General features: G+C 36.1%; 1 protein-coding gene across 1 annotated transcript; it reads left to right on the forward strand.

The window, feature by feature from the left end:
- The first annotated feature begins 1,108 nt into the window (after positions 1 to 1,108).
- Positions 1,109 to 15,655, forward strand: LOC108727777 (uncharacterized). Its single transcript, XM_018456020.1, has 8 exons — positions 1,109 to 1,372; positions 4,267 to 4,463; positions 5,156 to 5,345; positions 11,958 to 12,274; positions 12,430 to 13,961; positions 14,036 to 14,434; positions 14,709 to 15,091; positions 15,180 to 15,655. Exons 2-8 carry the CDS (start codon positions 4,351 to 4,353, stop codon positions 15,534 to 15,536), a joined length of 3,291 nt encoding a protein of 1,096 aa, XP_018311522.1. The 5' UTR covers positions 1,109 to 1,372; positions 4,267 to 4,350; the 3' UTR covers positions 15,537 to 15,655.
- Positions 15,656 to 15,882: the final 227 nt, after the last annotated feature.

The following is a 15,882-nucleotide window of genomic DNA, read 5'->3' on the forward strand; positions in this document are numbered from 1 at the left end:
CGACCTAACTCATCTCGAAACCAGTCGAATATCGGTCAGCCGATACACACGCGATATGTAATATTGTACACATAAAATTGCTGATTTTTCAATCATTTATCTTACCATACCTTTTTTACCTTATCTTAAACAAGTTTTTTTATAGCTAATTTTATAATTTTTATCACTTGTTTTAAAATAAAAAAGACACGCTCAAAAGAATAGTTAAAAATCGGCTGTTATATGCATTGTAAATGCAAGTAAAATAAAAAAATTAAGATAAAATTAAATATAATTTGCGATCGGAAATTTGCGAATCGGAAAATGTATGGTTAATTAAAATAGAATTTCGTACTAGAAATATTTAAAAAAAAGCTGCAAACAGAATATGTTATGAACGAAGAAGAAAATATATTCCTAATAAGATTATATGTTATATTTATTCTTATTACACTGTGAAAAAAATTTATTAAACCTTAATACATATTTTTTCAATAATACTTAACATTTACCTATTTACTTTCAGTAAATAAATATTATAAAAACACAATAAAAAAGAGATGGTTAAATCAAATTAATTGTTTTTGTTATAAATACACAAATTTATATTTACATTTAGTAAATATTCAGTTAGTACTATTCAAACAAATATTTATTAAAATTTAGTGTACTTATTTTTAATGTGTAGTCAATTTCAAAGTAATTACTCCAAAATACATAAATCAAGGTACCTAGATGAATTAAATGCCTCTTTAAAACGACGAGCAAAAATTTCTCCGTGAAGCTACATCTCTTTAGATAATAGAGGATGTAATGGCGAAAGAAGAAAGCGTCTTATCCGGCAAAAGTACAATATCGTGGGCGTGTCAGTCTATTTTATCAGTAGGATCATTAGTGAGATTTCCGGACATCCAACGAGAGAGTTAACCGGTGTTGGCCGAGAGCACATCGGGAGAAGGCCTCCTGCTTCTCTTTCTCTTTCTCTCTTCGTCGATCTTCATCCCTCTCCTCCTATTCGTTCCGCGGCGAAGGCACCGACTGACTAGCTAGAGGAACTCAGGCCTCTTCTGCAGAACATCCCCGGCGACCCCGGCAGTTTCACGTCGACGGTCATCCAGATCGACTCGCCGCGGCCAAGGTCGTCGAATACAAGGAGGAGGCTCCTCGTCGAAAATCATCCAAAGAAGATGGATTGACGAGCGATTATGAGTGAAGCTTATCGTGGTGCAGCATGTTCTCGCGAATGACCTCGGATCGTTAATTCTCGTGATAGATTTCTGTACCTGATGGTGATATGACAGTGCGAACGATTGAGACCAGTGCCAAGAACAGTGACGCTATCGGATGGTTGAACGTCTCGGAGCACACGTGATGATTGACAAGGAAAAAACAGGTATATTCGGATGATTATGTTATAATGACGTTGTGACATAAATACGCCGAATTTTTCACAGAAAGAAAAAGATAAATCTTATTTTCACTCTAAATATCTAAATAGTACGACACGTAACAGTAGTTCTCTGGTAGCAAGCTGATGTCAAAATAACGTCTTTTGACATCAAAATGACGGCCTTTGACGTCAAAATGACGTGTGTTGCTACCTGGGTTTGTGGATGTATAAATCTTAATTCCAACTTAACAATGAATTGTGACAATCGAATTATTATACGTGACGGAACACGATTATAAAATTCGCTCTTCGATTAAAATTTTATCGTCAATATTTTATCATCAACAACCGCTATATGCGTGTCCCGAATAAATGAAATCTCCAGTTGCGCTCGATAATTACTGAGTTTCTAAAATTCCCGGAACCATCGTGCCTCTTAAAACCGCTAAGAAAATGATCCTTTGGCGATCGAAGCGATGATGTACCGAGATGTATGTCTCACGCATGTGATTATCGGTCGGTTCGATATCCATTAAAGCAGATGCAGGCGGGAAACGAACCGTGAATCTGGTAATTGCAAGTTGAACGACGCACACGCATAAAGTCGAGCGCGTATATCAACCAGCTCTCGTCTACAACGCACTGACACGTGATGCCGTAATCTGTTCACCGACCTTAATACCGTTGCCTTAAACATGTCGCGAACGCTTCGACAGTTATGAAAACAAGGAGCTGCTCTCAAGAAAAACGGATGGACATGTCTCTTCGGCAAATGAGAATTATGAGGTTTTATTACCTGCGATTTCCCATCCACACTGCGATTTCGCTAATATTTCTGCCTGCAAATCTCGCATCCTCACGCGACACTTGTAATTATTATTTAATTTTCCAAACGTCATCCTCAATGCGTAGTCATAGACTGTTAATAACGTCAATCAAGTAGATTCGTGCTGCTGCAGTGATTACGATAGCGTGCAAACTGAAAACTGGGTCGCCGGCATCAAGAAGCTCACCTGCGGTGATTATTTAGGGTCGGCTTCAGGCGATGAGCAAGGAGGCAGTCTCTTTGCGAGCGATCTCACGACATAGTGAGTGGCAACGCACATTTTATGCCATATAAAGCGAAAATTGAATGTCAGAAGCTATTTGAGATGAGTAGAGCGCGGAGAGAAAACTTCCGTTTCGATTAAACAAGGCGTGCATGCGGCTGCAAGCCCTGTTAATTATTCTGTTAATTATTCTGCCACCAATGATTATTGTGACGCAATTTCTTTTTTTTTTTTTTTTTTTTTTTTAATACCATCGATGTCGTTGCTCCGATCAATCGTAATTACAGCACTGTTTAGCAATAGATTCCATCATATAACGATTGCAAACGGTCAGCACGTGAGATCAGCACGCGTTTAGATTCATGAGAGGGGCACGCATTGACAGTTATTCCAGATTGCATGCGTAATCTTAGAGCCCAGTCTTCAACATTGACACCTTTCGGCTACTGGCCGGACCAAGCTACCGCCACATCCAGCTGGTCCATAACTGTAAAGCCTAACTGTGAACAGTCGCAAACATCGTGGAACATCTAGCTTGTACATGCGACTGATATTTTCATCACAAAAGTACATCTTTTTAGTAATATAAAATTTGTAATTTTTGCATAAGTATATAAAATGTTAACTTTTTATGTGTTAAATGTAAATACATTTCATTTATTAAAAATTGTATTAAACTGTATTAATTATGTATTAATTACATTGTGTACTGTATTAAATCATTAATGTTAATTTAATTTTAAGTAAATTTATAAAAGTTAAATTTTTTTAACCAAATATGTATAAGAAAAAGATCAATACAATCTCGAGGCTAGATCTTAGTGCTTAATAATATTTTTATATGTAAAGTCTAAATACATAGTTAACACTTTTAGTTTTAAAAAATATAATTTTAATTATGAAATTTGGCAAAATATAATCATTATACTCTTCTTCAAGAAGAAAATCACTTTAAAAACTATAGTGAATATTTTGTGAATTCGTAGAAACTGGCTTCGCACTTGGACGACAGCACCATTTTCTCGAGAGTTATTAAAAAAAATAGCGTACTACCTTAATGAAGAAATGCGTACAGTTTCAATTGCCGGTGATAGATCCGTGGCAGATGATAAACACGCAATTTTATCTCGTGTATAACAGTTTTTACGATTTCTAGAGTTTACGGGACAATGACCTTGCTATCGATTCAATACAAAGGAATAAAGTACTCTTTAGTATTTGCGCTTACATGTGCAATAACAAAAACTTTCATCACTTAATACATTGATTAGTACACCGTTCCTAACTTTTGCATAATCGCGACATCACGTGCAAGCACATTCAGAACGCCGCCGCTGCTGCGATCAACCGTTTCATCTGTCTCGCATCGATGATCACGAGCTTATTATTCACATTTTCCTTTTGTCCTGGATCTCTGATCACTTTTACCGTTGTTCGCGCGTATCTCGCGTGTGTAGAAGTATCGAGGTCAACCCGGTCCTGTCTGCGCGATTTTAATTATTCACGCATCGCCTAGTGCTCGCATAAATTTAACGCACCGCAACGTAACCGCGGTAATGACTACCGCGAATACTAGAAAGCCGAAGGACTTATGCGTGTGTGTGATCCTAAGAATTTTTTCTTTGATATCATTAATATCGTATTCGGGTTATTCAAGAAACCTTGACTAACTTCCACAAGGTTGTTAAAACAAGCAAGTACAAATAATCACCACATGTACGAGTTCTCTTATACATTTAGATAAGATCGATAAAAAAAAATAGCGTCAGTTATGTCATCAACTATAATAATTCTCTTCTAATAGTTCTAATTGAGGCTAATGTAATAATAATGTGCTTTTCTTTTCAGAACGAATGACGTCAGATAACATAATAGAAAAACAATTCGCAAACACACGCATCTCGAACGGATTGCGTAACGTTCAAATAAAACATGTCGACTTTAGGGATATCTCACTACGAGGATGGATTTCGGTTGGGTGGGCCACCATCGGAATGTTCTCTCAGGAGCAAAGCGCAGATCGACGCACTGTTCGAAGACTCCAGGTAAATCAAATTTAAATTATTATAATTACATTTAACCAGTTTTAACGCATAAGGGATTAACATTAATCTTACACTATTTGTTTATTATCTTTATTAAATTGTTTTATTACTCGGAATGAACAATTTTGTTGAAATATCTAAAAGATTAACTAAATACAAATCTGAAAATAATTTTGTTGGGTTGCAAAATAATTATGTAGGATGTTCAAGATGATTGCATATAAAATATGATTATCCCAAAACTGACTGTAATAGTTAAATTATAATAATTGTAATCATTTTTTATGACAATAATTCATAATAACTATAAACTTTGTAATTAATTTCTCGATACTATACATATTTGATAACTATACATATTTGTTGATAAAATTATTATTAATATTACCGCAGTAAATAATAATTATAATTGTGGTAACATGTAATTATAAGCATAAAAATCAAAGAAATTTCTTTCAGTATAGAATGTCAAAATTTTTTGCAACGTTACTCATTATGGTTGAGGTTTCTACATAATTACATATTTTGACGGTTTAACAAAATTATTTTTAAATCTGGTTAAATTTTTAGAAACATTAGCAAAAATATTTTCTCTATGTATATTTGACTAATTAGAGCATAAAACATTAACATCTTGCACTACTCCTCTTTTTCATTTTCTCATTAACGAATCTCTATCGTCTCGCAATCAGATCCATCTGCAGCTCGACATTGGGAGGGTGGTACGCCGGATTGTCGGTCGTGATCCCGAGCAATCCCAACGATGCGAACGAGGAACAGAAGAGGGTGAACAGTGCGGTCCAGGCACGCATCGAGGCGATGTTCGCCTCAGTGGAGGCCGAAAGTGGAACGCCCGGTGAATGTGCCGCCGCTATCTTGCCGGTAATGACACAAATAATTATGCACGTGGAGCATTTGCGAGAGGCCCGCACGCCACTTTTGCTCAAGCGTCGTCGGGGGATTCAGGTTCGGGAATCTCGCGGAAATTAAATCGTACGTAGTGGGAACGTGTGCGCCTGCATTTTCACTTATGTTAATTACGTTGCACATCTGCAAACACACACGTCTTCTCTCACTCGACAAATCTTGCAAATCGGCGCAGTCGATCGTTCTGTTTCCGTTCTTTAAGGAACTGTGCATGAAAAAACGATTTTGCTTAAGTATCTTAAATTTTAACTGGATACAGACCAGAAGATAATTTTGTCGAATTACCAAAATAATTATGTAGGATGCTCAAACTAATTGCTAGAATATAAAAATTTTTTGTGGCACTACTCTCATCACGCTTCAGTTTGCTACAAAATTATTTTGATGATCCAACAAAATTATTTTCGAATCAGTATCTAGTGAAATTTTTAGATATTTCAACAAAATCGTTCCGTGATTACCGTAATGAAAGACCTACTTACTTCACCAGCAAACGTGACCCTGCGGATGCGTTTAATTTTCTATTTCAGAGTCGAAATTAAAACAATTGCAAAATTTCGCGAAAAAAAAACAAATCACATAGAGTCGATTGTTCCGTCTTTGGGTAAACTATAGGTTTGTTTTTTATTCCTGCACTGGTTGCACTAGTTCAAAAAGTGTACGCTAAACTAAAGCGTTTTCTGTTCTCAAATAAAGTCACTAGTGACTTTATTCCTAAAATGGCGTCAGCGCCGTTTTTTATTTCAGTATAACAGAACTCAGTGCACACGAGTTCACTGAACTGGCTGCACTAGGTCTGGAGTCTGGAGTGCAAGCCAAAGCAAGCACTAGTGTACACTAGTTCGACCACAAAAAATAGACCTTGTACAAATAAATAATAGTGTGAGAGTATACGAGTAACAAAACGATAAAAATATATAAATGATAATAAGCCTGCATACAAAAACATTTTGTATCATCATTATCTTTAATTAGGGTAACTCCGGTATATACGCTATATCAAAAACTTAATTTATTAAGTATTAGTTACTATGTTTAAAGTAAACGAACTATATCAGTAAAAACTTTATACTGTCTACTACTATGAAAAAATATTAGAAATCCGAAAGATATTTATTTATTTTTCGTATTAAAAAATGAACTTTTTGAAACCCTTGCATTTTTACCGTATATCTCATAGGAGTGGGATATACTACCTTGATCAAAAAGATCCCGGAATTCATTCAGAAAATTCAATATACAAGTTTATTCATGAAAAGTGATATTGTCCCCTTCAAAGTACTCCCCATCGACTGCAACGCACTTATGTCAGCGCTTGATCCAGCTCTCGAAACATTTCTGGAACTCTATTGTCGGTATAGCCATCAGAGCCGTCTTCGATTTTTCCATTACCTCTTAGTAGTGGTTTTTTGACTCGATCAAACAGAAAAAAATCGCAGGGAGAGCCATATCGGGTGAATTCGATCGCTGTTGGATGGTATTCGTTTCGTTCTTGGTCAAAAAATTTAATACAAACCCGTTGTTGCAAATTCAACTCCATTTTTAAAACTGTAAAAAATCGAAAACACGTGCAGAGGTAGATGTACTCAAGACGGCGTAACTTTTACAAATGTCAAGCTATGGCGATAAAATTTGGTGGAAATGTCAATGATAGATGTGGCAACCTAACCAAAAAAACAGAACTCAAATCAGCTGACTCAGAGCATCACCTGGTGGTAATTCCGGGAACTTTTTGATCAAGGTACTTTGATCAAGGACTATGGCTACTCATAGGGGGAGGGGGATATGTACGGCTCATGAAAAATTTATAAATAATGTTTATAATTAAGATGTAAAATGATACAATTATAAAATGCATTTATAAAGTTTTATTAAGGAATAAGAACGATAAATGTATATGAAGTAATAAATAATAATTATAGTCTTCCTACATATATTACAAGTGTTATGACATGAGGTACATATTTCATATAATGCGTTTATTGCATTTAGTGCACTGAATTCAATCTGCGCATTTTGTATACTTTGAGCATAAATCCCGCCCGCTAAAAATGCCGTATATCCTAAACAGGATTTACAAGACAACAAACAAAGAATACGAAAGCAAAGCATTTGTTTTTTGCTATACAACATGCTTTACTTATTCCTCTACACGTATGTATCATGAAATAACTATTACATAAGTTTTTTTACACGCCCTATAGTAATCATTTTATATGGATTATAATTTAAAAAAAATAATAATATAATAGCTCAATAATAATAAATAAACATAAATTAACAATAAGGGCTACGAGTCAAATTCTAATATATTTAAATTATCAAACAAATAAAATAGAAGAAATAACCAATTGATAACCAATGCAATGGATTATTTTCCGGAGCGTCGAGTGGCTTGCCGCTCAATACGATTGATTCGCAATCTGTAAATCCGAATTCGCGCCTATATACGTGATTTTTCGCGTGAACCAAAAAATGGCTCCATCTGGTGTTTTTGGTGATCTTTGATTATCAAACGCCTGCTTGATTGCTTTTATTACCAACTTTCATTGTGCAATCATCTACATATTTCCCCAGGTTGGGGGTTGGACATTCCGGGATTAGGCTTGGATACCCTAATTCCAAAAAATAATCCATTGCATCGGTTATCAATTGATTATTTCTTCTACTTCATTTATTTGATAATTTAAATATATTAAATAATATAACAAAGAAGGGCTACGAACCTTTCAAACAAATCGTTTAATATAAATTTTGACTTACATAAGAAAATAAACAATAATATAAAACATACATTTCGACCAATATCAGGTCATTCTCAATGTTGACAAAAAATAAGTATTATCTTATCTTCAAATTATTCATTCTCTTTTTCCTTCTTAGTTTCTCCTTGATCTACCATTCTCCCCCCATAGTCCAATGTTCTATTCCTCCTCTAATCCTCTTCCGTTTTGTTACTTAACGTGTCCATTTTCTTTTCTCTTGACTATTGTCTGGTCATACGCATAAGGTTAACATATAGTTCACCCTTTTTAATAATTTGACTTTCTTCGACTTTGCTCCAGACATCTTTTCACTGCTTTTATAATATGACTCTACTTTATATTTGACTACATTTATTTTTTCTCATTAACTAAGGTATTTATATATTTTATAATTTATTAGTCTAATTCAGAATGATTTTTTTTGTTACTATCTTTCTATATATATTTTAGTAATTTAATGACTATTTGGTTACTGTGTAATATTAAATATTTAATAGATCTCAACGATCATAGGAAGATATTTTACAAGATGACGTATATTCGCCGCTTTTATGAATCTTATTTTTCTAATTGAACATGGTCTAAATTGCGTTTTTGTTCACTGTTAAATCTATAGTGTTAAATTTAACCTAACGTAAATCGCCACTGCTCCTACTCAATCATATCGTTATTTTATACTAAAACAATGTTTATATTTGACACTATACAGTGTCAAGTTGACACTGTATAGTGTCAAACTGATATCGTGTTATATTTAACTATCGTTTTGATAAAAAATAACAATATATTTAGTAGGAGCAGTGGCGACTCACATTAGGTTAAATTTGACACTATAGATTTAACAGTGTTCAACAGCTTAAGATAGGATTTATTAATTATGTTAACGAATATTATAATTTCTAATTTTTATATTACAATATTTATTTTTTGTCAACATTGAGAATGACCTGATATTGATCGAAACGCATGTTTTATATTATTGTTTATTTTCTTATGTAAATCAAAATTTATATTAAATGATTTGGTTTAGGCTTGTATTCCTTTGTTATATTATTTAATTTATTGAGCTTTTTTACTTAATTTTAATTTAAATATATTAGAATTTGGCTCGTAGTCCTTATTGTTAATTTATGTTTATGGATTATAATTTATGATGGCGCTACTTATTACAGTGACAAATCGATTCAACTCACAATAATTTTATTAATATTAACAGTAAGAAGTTGAAATCATAACACAATACTAATAGCAAACATAAAGGCATGTAACAGAGTAGTTACGAGAAAATTACTCCCGCTCCTTCTATTTTTTTTTTTACTTCTGCGGCGTAAATCCGAGCGCGGCGTATTTGCCGGAGTTACCCTAAGAATTTTCTTAATGGTGGAATTGCATTAATACTTTAGCAAACATAAAGGCATGTAACAGAGTAGTTACGAGAAAATTACTCCCGCTCCTTCTATTTTTTTTTTTACTTCTGCGGCGTAAATCCGAGCGCGGCGTATTTGCCGGAGTTACCCTAAGAATTTTCTTAATGGTGGAATTGCATTAATACTTTCATCACACGAATTTAATACTTCCATGTAAACAATATGTTACACAATTTTTATCTTGCACTGGAACGTTTTTTATTCCTTGCCTGCACGCTTACACTCGTCAGTTCTGGATTGCACTAATTCAGTTCAGTTCAGTTCTAGTGCAATCCTCGTGCAGGAACAAAAAACCTTATGTGCTAATTTACCTGCTGTATAAACAAAAGAGTAAGAACATAAGAGAGTAAGAGAATAAGATAATCAGCTGAAGATTATCGAAAAATGGAACAACCCAGCCTTAAAGAGATACCAATGCGAAGGAAGTAAAATATAGGAATCAAGAAATACATGAAAAATAGATGCATTTGGATGATCTAGTTTCGAGCAAAAATATAATCTAATATGTACGTATCTTTTTCTCGCGATCACAATTAATTAAATTCGTTTATTAGCTTTCCTTATTTTGTCTCAAAAATCCAAATCGTCTTACATGTTTCGTTCTTCATCGAAGATCTCAGATTTGAGATCGGTGGAAAGCTTCGTGAAAAGAAGCATGTCGGAAGATATCCATTTTCCACCTCAGGAATCTTACTTAGATCACCCTAACAATCGTGATGATTCCGTGTCAGAAATAAAATTGAGATCGACGTATAATTACTCGCGAGCTGGTTGCTCGTTAGAAAGGAAAGAATCGCTCAGTGATCTTTTAAAGAGCAACGTATAGTATATACAGATAGAATTGTAAAAATTAGGAGAGAAAGCAAATTATATATCCGAGATCTCTTATATCTAACTTGAGAGAGATGGTATCAAATCTTTTGAAGTTTAATCGGTCTTGCACAGCAAAATTAATTTTTTTGACATGTTAATTAATTTATGTATTAGTATGTTTATTTAGCTGATAATATCACTTTAATTAAGATTTTAACAGATTGTAATGCGCGATATAAAAATATTTTTAATAGGCGAAGAAAATGCTTTCATAATATTTCATATTATAAATAGATTTGCAGTAAAAGGCTTATAATTTAGAAATCATAGTAGTATACAAATAATATACTGTTACAATAGATTTATAAATAGTCAATTATGTTGCAGAATCTTATAATTAAAATACAGTTAATTAATGCATTCTCCAAGAGACCTTGAGTACTTTCATACATAAAAAAATGTGCTCTGATCTACATTCAGCATGCATATCACGTGTTGCAATATTGCAATTGCCATCCTCTCGCGGACGTGCCCTGATTCGCGGAAAAGGGTCGCGAAAAGTCCTCCAACTTTCCTCGGGGCGTCGATCCGGAATTTTTAATCGTCACTTTCATTCCGTTCACGATTCGCAAAGCGTGACGGACTTCCATAAACTATTCGGAGCGCTGAAAAATTCTCCTTCAGTTGTTACACCGGTATGTGAATTCTTTATCGCCGCCAACACGGTATCCCGTTTTATAGGCTCCGCTGCATTGTTTCGCCTCGCTTCAAACACTTTGATTGGAGCTCACGAAAGAAGCTGCTGATCAATCAGTACAGTTACATCAGAGAACCTGATGAGAGGATCCGTTTAGGCGTGGCATTCGATCAGAACGACACGATAGCTGCTTGTTATAGTCAAAAGCATTGACTATCTCTTCTTTGCGGCTAAGAGTCACACCTCCCTCTACATAACTCGAATCTTAAATTTCACCTTATAGATAATTATAAGATAATTCTATGACAAAATCTAACATCATTATTTTTCGTCGCAGGAACGAAATCCTATGTAAAGCACCATTCAAGTTTTATATACATTATAAGATACATATATTATAATGTTTAATACATTCCAGAATAGATATTAAAAGCGGCAGTAAATAAATAAGTGGCGACGCAATAAAAAATTTCTCAGAGAGACTAGTTTAAAAATGTTCAAATTGTGCAATAAAATTCCCGTTTAATGACTTTACCTGTTTATCTTCGATATTGACCATCGTGCAAAACAGGTTCCCGCTGCTTTCAGACATGCAAAAAGAATGCATGCTCTTTTTGTCAAACGCTATTTTTACATGAACACGTCAGTCTTTCACAATGTAGTTGTTTGAAGTAAATAAAAATTTTGACGCTATTCAAAATTTCATATTGACTTCTTATTCTCAGTGAGCATACCGAAATGCATATTTCAGACGATAAAAAGTAGATATATCCAGCTGTATTTTAAATTATTTTTTCTGAGCTTTTCTTTCTCTATTAAAATTATATTCTTTGGGATAATTAAAATATTTTGCATTTTCATACAGGTAAAATACATGGGAGCTGCCCCAGTCGGCGGACGCGTGGCGAGCGTCCGGGGTCTTCAGGAACCTCTTCGTCAGCTATTGGAACGCATGGAAGGATGCGTGAGGGCCGAGCTGGAGGTCTCTAGGCGCGGACTAACGTTCCGCACGAGCGAAGTCTGCGAAAAGAATAATCCTTTCCGCAGAATAGCGGTATGGAGTGCCTTGCGGCTTCGATGCAAGAGAATACCATCGGGCGATGTACATCACGCCTTCTTACCTTTGGTTGGCGATCAGGACCAGGGACAGACGATGGAAGACAAGCACGCCGATCTCTACAGGTGGATATTATTATAATTAATACCGTAATGTATTTTTATAGTTGATTTTTTGAAACTCAAAGATTTATTGCTTATTATATTAATGTTTAAAACATATTTGCATGTTTAAAGATTAAGTATCTGAAATAGATTTTTAATTTTGGTTCTATTTTTAGGACAATGCGCGGTTTGAAAAGTGAAGTAGAATTCTATCCTCCGATCTTCGCCGTGGTAATGCGACGACCTGGGGCTGCCAGGCTCTTGGAGTGTCACGCGTTCGCTTGCGAATGCGAAGAAGACGCAATAGCAGCCGCGGCCACGTTGTATCGCGCTCTTCTCGCTGATCTGGACGCGAACCGACGACGACCTCGTCACACGAATGGTGTCGGATGCGTCAGTCTGGCCTCCGTTGTTTCCAGTGTTCGAGAGCCTAGTCTCAGCAGTAGAATCAGTTGCATGCTATCTCCGCCACCGAGACCAACCGCACCGCATCCTGTGAGACCACCCAGAACCAAAAAGACTTCTGTGAGCAGCTCCGTTACTGAGGATGAAGGCGGAAAACTTAGCTTGCAGAAAATACCACGTAGAAAAAAGAAGAATTCCGACGTGAAAGCGGAAGACATCCTTGAGGCACGCGGAAGAAGACGAGACAATGCCAAGAGCGAGAAGAACAATCTGGGACAGAACAATCGAGATATCGTATTGTCTAGAAATGAGGAGCTACAAAATTCGAAGAACAAGATGTTTTCCGCTAAGGATCAGAATTCCTTGAGAATCGAGATAGAATCTAACAAGCTTGATAAAATTTACAGTGCTCCTGATAACGATACGAATGGAATTTATGACAGACAGTCGAACAAATACGAAAAATTGCACAAACGAAACAATCCGAGGAGGGAATCAGCGGACATGAAAGATAATATTTATGATAGAAATTACGGATCGTATGCTTTGAATCGAGCGAATGCCAGGAATTGCGAATTGTACTCTCCCGAAACCGACAGCATTTTGATATATGATAAGGTTAATAAAATCGAAAGAAACGAGATAAACTCCGCTTACGAGCAAGTTGGAAAAAAGAAGGAAAAACATATTTACAGTCCGCAAATTGAAGACGCTGATAAGATCTACAGTCTCGGTACGGAGGACATTTACACGGATAAGAACAGAAACAGTCAGATAAGAAGTTGTCAAGAAGACATCTTTTTCGCAAAGAATTTGAAGAATAATGGACATTATCAGTCGCATCACGAACATTCGGATGGCACGATAAATCAGCAGAGACGCTCGAGGGATCCGGAGAGGGCGTACTCCGGCAAAAAAATTAACCGAATCGTCACAATGGATAAACCGTTGAGAAAAGAATTAGATCCTGATTATTCGCTGAATATGCCGGAGTGCAATCGTCCTCGGGTGAGAAGAAGAAGCAGAGCGGGCAGCGAGCCACCCGTCAGCCATTCGGAGAACGCGAACAGAATCCTGCAAGAGAACGCCCTGAAGAGATCACAGAGCGACGTAGACGTGGACAGAGGAGACCTGATGACAAGGGTTGAATTACCTAGGAGAGGCAGTTTCCTGACTTCCGGAAGCACTCGGAGAACCAATAACATCAAAGGAGGCACTCCACTTGGATTCACGGAGCTATTTGACGAATTCAGGAATCAAGAGGGCTTGACTAGTGTAGATGACATTTTGGCAGCCATAATAGGTAATAATCTATGTAAAACAATAATGTAATTAAATAAAAAGGATTTAGATCTAATTATTTTCTTGATTTCCCAGATCCAGAAGGTATGTCATTTAACGATCTGAAACCGCTCTACAAGGAGTTCTTACTGAAACTAGCCGCAACTTTAACGCAAGATGAATTGTATCAGAGATCCGCCAGTATTATGAAGAGACGACGAAGACCACAAAGACGAAGATCGAGCCGACGATCTTGTTTATTAGGCAGGGCCATAAAGAGGTCGGTCTCGAGACTGAAAGGTGGTCCCACGGAGTTCACCTCCGTAATATTCCCAGCTAGGAGATTGAATGATAGTTTTGGCAGTAGTTCGTCGTGTGATGTCAGAAATAATCACCGAAATCGTGTACTGGCGAGTAGGCTCGGTAGAAGAAAATCTTCGCGGAGAACGAGCAAGAATGGAATATGTCACACGACTTCAGAAGATAGCGATACATGTACGTAGAAATATTGTAATTAAAATTAGTCTTCTTATAATTAAAATCCAAATTTAATCTTCATTATGTCTAGATCTTTGGTAGCTTCCTTTTTCTATATGTAACCAAGTAAAACGTAAAAAACGTATATTACAACAATAGAATAATATAATAATAATAATAATAAAATATATATTATTGTATAATAACAATATAACAATATGATAATAACAAAACATCTATGAATCTCAATAATATTTATTGATAAATAATATAATTATAAAAAACTACGCAGGTAGACGACTCAATCGTAGCATGGGTGCCACTGCGAACAGGAGCAGCAGCGGATACGTGAGCTGCAGCGAATGCAGCTACGACTCCGAGTCCTGTACATGCGTGTCAGCGGATAAGTGTTATTGCTCGTTGTCTAGAAGGGTACAAGCTACGCCTGTACCAGGAAATACGGTTGTTTGCGCCTGCGACACTGACAGTTGCTCCGAGAGCAACAAGTGTTACTGCGCAAGAAAGCCAATACAACCGACTATACTGGAGCAACTCAGGCAGAAGGGAATCGTGCCATCGGAGAGCACACTCAGCAGAGGAGACAGTTCCGAAAGGATTCGAGGTTCGAGATTGGCCGGTAGTCACAGTTCATCGCGCAACACCGACTTCCTCAAGGTAACTAAGGAATTTTATGTTAGCCATTAATCTCATTTTATTTTAATTCTACAGTCATATTAATTTTTTTGCACAAATTCTATTGCAGAATCGATCATCGCCAGCTTGCGGTAGTTCGGATAACTTAGCCTTAGATTACGATCTCTTTAGCCCAGGGAGAAGATCTCAGCAGTCATCCGGCAGCGAAAAAGTCCTCGTGGTCAGCGCCAGGGATACTCAAGGTCGTTTGGTTTACGTCGGTGGTGCGGAACGAGATAAAAAGTATTCCTCTCGCAGTAACGGGAGATCCGGAGCGCATCACGAAGCACTCTCCATAAAAAAAAGCGCAGAGATCGCCGCGGTTTTTGGTGCAGGCGAGAACAATCGTGTTTCAAGAAGAACTAGTAACGCGTCGAGCACAAGAAGTTCGATTAGTCTCGAAGCTGGACTGGGCTATTTACCTTGATGAAAGTATCTAAATTATCCCCAACGATATAATTTCGCATATTTAATATTTAATATTATGATATTATACGTGTTCGTGTAACATCTTGCCATTTCGCACTATAATCGAAAAAGGATTATTTACGAACATATCGTGATTTAATTAGTCGTTTCTCGATAAATAATATGCAACTACTTATTTGTACCTGTTTTCATCTTGAGAGATTTTAGCGCGTAAATTACAGTAAATGAAAAATTATTTATATATACTTTATTCTAATTTTATAGTGTTTACTGTAAGCGATAAAGATCAAGTTGAGTATTTTTATTTGCTACGTTGACCTGATAGCTTATTATTAACGATAATA

The sequence above is a fragment of the Mycetomoellerius zeteki genome, unplaced genomic scaffold, assembly GCF_001594055.1.
Source record: "Mycetomoellerius zeteki isolate Tzet28-1 unplaced genomic scaffold, Tzet1.0 scaffold53, whole genome shotgun sequence".
In the NCBI taxonomy this organism is placed as follows: domain Eukaryota; kingdom Metazoa; phylum Arthropoda; class Insecta; order Hymenoptera; family Formicidae; genus Mycetomoellerius; species Mycetomoellerius zeteki.